The following is a 6,598-nucleotide window of genomic DNA, read 5'->3' as shown; positions in this document are numbered from 1 at the left end:
AAACCCACATGTAGATTTGTCGATTATCATGGTATGCATTCACAAAAATGTTTTGGGCCAAAATTTTTTAAAATTGACAAAGAAGTAACATTTTCTTGGTTGGTTCACTTTGAATTTTTCAAAGAAATTATGGTATAGTTACCTTTAAAAAAATTGTATTTATAATACGTGACAAGAATGTAGTTCAAAAATGGCTCTGAGCACTATGGGACTTAACTTCTGAGGTCATGAGTCCCCTAGAACTTAGAACTACTTAAACCTAACTAACCTAACGACATCACACACTTCCATGCCCGAGGCAGGATTCGAACCTGCGACCGTAGCGGTCGCGCGGTTCCAGATTGTAGCGCCTAGAACCACTCGGCCATTCCGGCCGGCCAAGAATTTAGTATAAAACAGATTTACTACGACATTACCGCTGCACATGAGTTTGGCCCACTATAAAGGAAAAATAACTAAAATACGGCTTGATAAGTTTGGAAATTTTTTCTTTGTTTTAGATTTACATATTACATCAGACATTACCGTCTCTGCAGCGTCCACATGGGTGTGTCGTCGGCCTCGGGTATTGCTGGCCACGCGCAATGAAATAGTCTTCTCTGGCCGCCAGGCGTCGCACTGTCATCAATTGCCGCGCTTCCGCGTCACGCTAGAGTTGGCAGACTGCAGGGGCGTTGTCGATAGAGCTTATGTATGTATCGTCGTATGAGTTAATTACTGTAAAGTAACCGCACTGTATTCGAATGTTGATCACCTGCTCGCCCTAAGAACCTCATACCCCGTCGCCACCCATGCTGCACCAGAAACTTTAATAAATATTTATTTTCCGATTCGCAACTCAGTCCGCCGCCAATGTTAATCCGCATGTCTAGAAATTGCATAAAAATATAGACTATAGCTACACTTATTTATTTACTTTCATTTCGGATGATGATATAGGTTAGGTACATACACAAACGTGATTACGGATGTACATACAGTTTAAGAGGATATACAGAAGTTTTCATATAAAATTAATGTTTCAATTAAATTTATGCACTGTACATATCTATCTAGTGATAGACAACTAACTACACTTCAACTTATTTGAAAAAATCAAAATGGCCACAATAAAAAAATGCTACTGATACGTCAATTTTAAACATTTTTGGGTCAAACTGTTTTTCTGAATTGATTCTGTGACAGTCAACAACTCCGAGTATAGGTTTGAAAAAAAAAACGATTTTTTCAAAACTAAAAAATTCAAAAGTAATTAAAACATTTTTTTAGCAAATTAGATTTATCCACTGCATTCAGCACGCCAAGATATGTTATGAAAAAAAATTCCAGCCCCAAGCGATTTTTTTACTACCGGGTTGAAATTTCACCTGTACCTCTCCTTAAATCTAAGAATCAAATCTCCTCCTTGGGGCCGAAAAGTTCGTTCCCCCTCGGTGTTCCGTTCGAAAATTTATGTCCAGTTGGATAAAATACACAATGTCAGAACAGTAAGTTTTCATTCAACAATGGACAACCATAGTCCCATATTCCACCAGAAGATGGAGTTACATTCAATGTCAGAGCAGTCTGCTATGGCTCCGCAAAATGACGTCTTTCTGAACAGACTATAGCACGTTTGATAATACCTTAACGATATTGTCGTATGTAATGATCGGACGTCGATCTAGAAATGTACAAGGTAATGGGTGGCTACTATAAACAGAGCCGCAGATTCTTATATAACGATCATAGGGAGACTTCCAGCCAGATTTTCACTTATTTACTGTCGCCGAAGATCGTACGTATTTCCTGCTGGCAAGTGTAAAGTAAAGAATTTTACGCACTACGGCTAGGCTGATTGTTGACTTCAATATGTACAACGAAATACATCAAAATTTCCTGTCAATAGTCGTATTGTATGGGGAAACAACGGATACAATACATGTATACCGACATAGGAAATAAAGCTCAGACAGAGACGAACTTCAGAGGCCGGCACGCTTCAAGGAACAAGGGTCTACTTGAGTTACTCGTCAAAGGTTATGTCTACCAGACAAGCATCAAGAAATGGCAGTGGCAGTCATTTTATATGTCGAAGGAGGAAAGCGAAGTTTAACAAAACTAGACGGAAAAATTAAGATCCAAATTAACTAAGGAAGTTTTTATTTTTTATTTTAAATCTTCCTTACGTATCTTCGTTAGGTGTCTAAAAGTACATTTATTCCTTTCGTTTTTTATTATAAAAGAATTTCGCAAAGACAGTGTCACCCTTATTCAAGAGATTAACATTTAGGATCCCCGAACTTCTCTGGTACTCTACCGGACGAGCCTTAGCGAACAGCCCCGCTCACAGCACCGTGCCTGTGTATTCGTTCAACGACTGCCTCATGCTTCCTCCAAATGCTAAGGCATTGGTCACATTAGTGTCTTTACGCTTTGTCTTGTATGCTTTGTATAAGTTTAATCTCCTACATATGTGCAGCACCTTCCAAGAAAACTACTATCCCTGCCTTGGTACAGCGCCTGCTGGCCGAGACTTAAGAGAGGTGTGTCTGCGATGTAAGGTGAGTGACCAAGTCCATTCATCCCAGCGCCCAGTATCCCGTATATCAAGGACCCGTTACAACACTTCTGGGGCAACGTACGTCAGTGGAAGGTACAACCGCTTTATGACTCCCATTCCAACAGAATCAGAGCGTGCATCCAGACCAGAGGGGGTGCAATATCAGACAGTTAAGTGGGCTCATATTGCCAAGTTCTTTGTGAATTTGATTCTATTTCGTAATCACTATAATAACGTGACATGCTTTCTCGACTGTAATTCGTTTCGTTTTCTCCCCGCCTTCTGGCGCTTCACTTTTTATGTCAGACAGTGTATTTCTTTTCCATGTGAACAAAGATGGTCTACAAAGTACCTCACTAGGCATGTCTATTGGAACTGGCTATAAAGTATAGTTGGTGAATGCTTCGCCGAGGATGTATTATTCGACAAACTGAATCCTAGTCCCGTGGGAACGTAATCGTTCACGTGACTCGGTGCATCCACAATCCAGTTCAAACTACAGTGCACTGTTACCGCAGTGCGAGCACATATAGTGACAGTGGGAAATGCCTTTATGATCAGCCACGACAACGTACTGTTGTTGTTGTGGTTCGTCTTCTTCTTCTTCTTCTTCTTTTGGCGGTTCTCGTTTCTTCCACGGGGTCGGCACTATTATACGGGTTGAGTTTATGTTAGTGGGACATAATTGGTGGCCGGATAACCTTCTCCACACCACGATGACTTACGATTAACGTCACTAAATATGTTGACTATGAGGAGGGAAAGTAATGGCAGTACTGCTAGAAGTGCCAGAATGTGCAAACAGATATTGACAAGCAGATCCTAAGCAATTCTATCTTCTTCTCCACTCCGTGGATTAGGCAATGTTGCCTATTCCGTCTTCAAAGGATGTCCGAATATCGGTTTCTTGGTGGTCCCAGACATCCTGTTCTCTTAGGCCTGCAGTACAACACTCTTCTTGGGATCCGCTCCTTAGGCATTCTGTCAACATATTTTATGTACTAATTTCTATAGCTTACAATGTTTTCTCTCAAAGAGCTTATTCTTAATCCTTCCCTTGTTTTTTCATCTGAAATTTTATATGAAGGGGAACATGCTTTTTTTGGTTTTTTGTGTTTTTGCCCTTAAGAATCTCATTTCGGTTGCTTGTACCTTGTTTTTACCAGTCTTTGTGAATGTCCATTTTTCAGATCCACAGAGAAAAGGTGGCACACCATTGATACTAATATTTAGGCATCTATTTATTGTACCGCATTCATGCTGGAACATGCGTAATTTTTTTTAAAAATCCTTTTCTCCCACTGCTGTATTTCCAGAAAACATAATCCGAAATCTCTTTCCAGACGGTATTTCGCAAATGCGCCCCGTACTAATCATATACACGCGGAGTAGCAGCGGGTTAAGCACCTCCGAATACAGCAGTCCTCCTTGCAGCGAAGATGTTTTCAGACAGCAACTTACGGTCGGAATTCCCAGTCGCGTTTGGAGTAACTTTGAAGTAGCGTGACGTGTGGAGTACTGTATCCTGGTCAAACAGCGAGGGGCCGACTCGCTTGCCGCCCAGCGATCTGCTGCACAGCCCTCTACAATGACGTTTCGCCAGTCATCACACCACTTCAGCAGTTCTGAGAACGGCAGGCCTCCACGGCTGGGGGGGAATCCCTGTGAGCTCAGTAAGCGGCTGCAGACACGGGTAAGCCCCCTCCAGAGGCGCTGACGACGCCAGATATAAAAGGCAGAGTGCGGTTCGTTAAGGTGTTGTTAGTGTTCCGTCGTCGCTACCGACCGCAACGCCATGAAGGTCTCTGCAGGTGTGGCCGTCGCCGTTTTCGCCGTCCTGGCGCTCTCGTCGCTCGTGGAAGCCCAGAGAGGTGAGGCTGTCTCACGAACCGTGCCTGACCTCTGTCAGATTTAATCGTCTAGAAGCAAGCGAATTAAGAACTCTCCAGGAAGTAATATCTCGTCTTCTTCCAGCCGGCCGGTGTGGCCGTGCAGTTCTAGGCGCTACAGTCTGGAACCGCGTGACCGCTACGGTCGGAGGTTCGAATCCTGCCTCGGGCATGGATGTGTGTGATGTCCTTAGGTTAGTTAGGTTTAAGTAGTTCTAAGTTCTAGGGGACTGATGACCACAGATGTTAAGTCCCATAGTGTTCAGAGCCATTTTGAACCATTTTGTCTACTTCCGAGGGTAATGTCCTAAGCATAATGTGAAGGACAATCAAAGAATTTAAAATCAAAAATATTAAAATAGTCGAGAATAAACTGAGTGAAAGCCCAAGTCCGCAACAGCGGTTTATTGTGTTTTCATGTATAAAATGCATTTTTGCACCATCAGCTGTTTTTATTTTAAACCCAATTCTACCGGTTTCGGTCTTGGACCATCTTCAAGGATGAAGTGTTAAAATGATTTAAGCCACCATACTGCATAAGTCATTACTGAAAATGTATAGTGCATGGTATTAATGTAGATATATGAGACAGGACGTTAAAAGCAAACATCCGAATTCTAAATGTATACCGTACAACTCGAATGTTTGCTTTTAAAGTCCTGTCTCATATATTTGCATTCATGGCATGAATTATACCTTTTAAGTAATGCCTAATGCAATATGGCGGCCTAACCATTTTAGCCCTTCATACGTGAAGACGGTTCAAGACCGAAACCGGTAGAATTTGAGTTTAAAATAAAAACAGCTGATGATTAAAATATGCATTTTATACATTACTTAACTGCGGTTGGCAGTCATCACCCAAAAACGTTTATTGTGTTTTTCCCTCTATGACAACCTGTTTCATACCCTGGAGATATATCTCCGGGTCATATAAAACTAATACTTCATGGGCCACGACTTCCAACGTGCAAGCACGCAGGCGGCCGGTGTGGCTGAGCGGTTCTAGGCGCTTCAGTCTGGAACCGCGCGACCGCTACGGTCGCAGGTTCTAATCCTGCCTCGGGCATCGATGTGTATGATGTCCTTAGGTTAGTTAGGTTTAAGTAGTTCTAAGTTCTAGGGGACTGATGACCTCAGATGTTAAGTCCCGTAGTGCTCAGAGCCATTTGAACCATTTTTTGCAAGCACGCAGGAAAAATTGTCACTTCTCAGTAAAACCACGGATGAACCGGCAGGTGGGCGTCAGAATATGGTTCAAATGGCTCTGAGCACTATTGGACTTTACATCTAAGGTCACCAATCCCCTAGACTTAGAACTACATAAACCTAACTACCTTAAGGACATCACACACATCCATTCCCGAGCAGAATTCGAACCTGCGACCGTAGCGGTCGCGCTGTTCCAGCCTGTAGCGCCTAGAACCGCACGGCCACTGCGGCCTGCAGGTGGGCGTCCTATCGAACCGTGCATGATCAGTAAAAAAAAAAAAAAAAAAAAAATTGATCAGACGCCCACCTGCCGGTTCATTCATGGTTTTACCGAGGAGTGCACCTTGGAAGCCGAGGCCCATGAAGTATTACTTTTATATGACCTAAAGGTACACCTCCAGGGTATGAAACCTGTTGTCAGTGACATGGCCCCGCAGGCGTTAGCTGGGATAAATACCGGGAAAACATCAGACAACGCCCGAAGTCCAATGCTTTGAATGCGTGGAGCTTGATTTTACAACTTCATTAACTTGATTTCAAAATAGTAAGTGAAGATTCGTTATCATGAACAACAAGATACTGAATATAGTTTGTTAATGAAAGTTCCGTAAGTGTTATTTTAACAGATTAAAGAACAGCTCTCAGCATCAACTTACAACGCTTAAAACTCAAAATACCTTTTTAAGCAAAGGAAAAAAATACAAATTTAATAATGCAAGGTTAAATAAAAGATTCTTACACCACACCAATATCCAAATTTTCGTAGATATCATCTGTGATCTCTAAAGGCAATAAAATATTGATCACAAAATTTTTAATTAAAATGACTTAAATGCAATAAAATCTGATCACTATCAACGTACGCTCAAACCCTGTAGCTTCTACGATGCGCACCGTATCACAAAATGCTTTCCCTCCTTTTAAGCACTTTACGCCATAAACCTCCTACATGTGC

The 6,598-nt window shown here is 42.1% G+C and overlaps 1 protein-coding gene across 1 annotated transcript in view; it reads left to right on the top strand.

The window, feature by feature from the left end:
* The first annotated feature begins 4,310 nt into the window (after window positions 1–4,310).
* Window positions 4,311–6,598, top strand: part of LOC126100763 (serine protease inhibitor I/II-like) — a 42,137-nt gene continuing 39,849 nt past the window's right edge. Inside the window, exon 1 of the mRNA XM_049911383.1 lies at window positions 4,311–4,413. Within this exon, the coding sequence (XP_049767340.1) occupies window positions 4,338–4,413 (76 nt within the window). The 5' untranslated portion in view covers window positions 4,311–4,337. The remainder of the gene's footprint in view (window positions 4,414–6,598) is intronic.

This window comes from Schistocerca cancellata, chromosome 9, assembly GCF_023864275.1.
Source record: "Schistocerca cancellata isolate TAMUIC-IGC-003103 chromosome 9, iqSchCanc2.1, whole genome shotgun sequence".
Classification (NCBI taxonomy): Eukaryota; Metazoa; Arthropoda; class Insecta; order Orthoptera; family Acrididae; genus Schistocerca; species Schistocerca cancellata.
The sequence above is the reverse complement of the archived record's forward strand: the minus strand, read 5'-3'. Positions and strand labels throughout refer to the sequence as shown.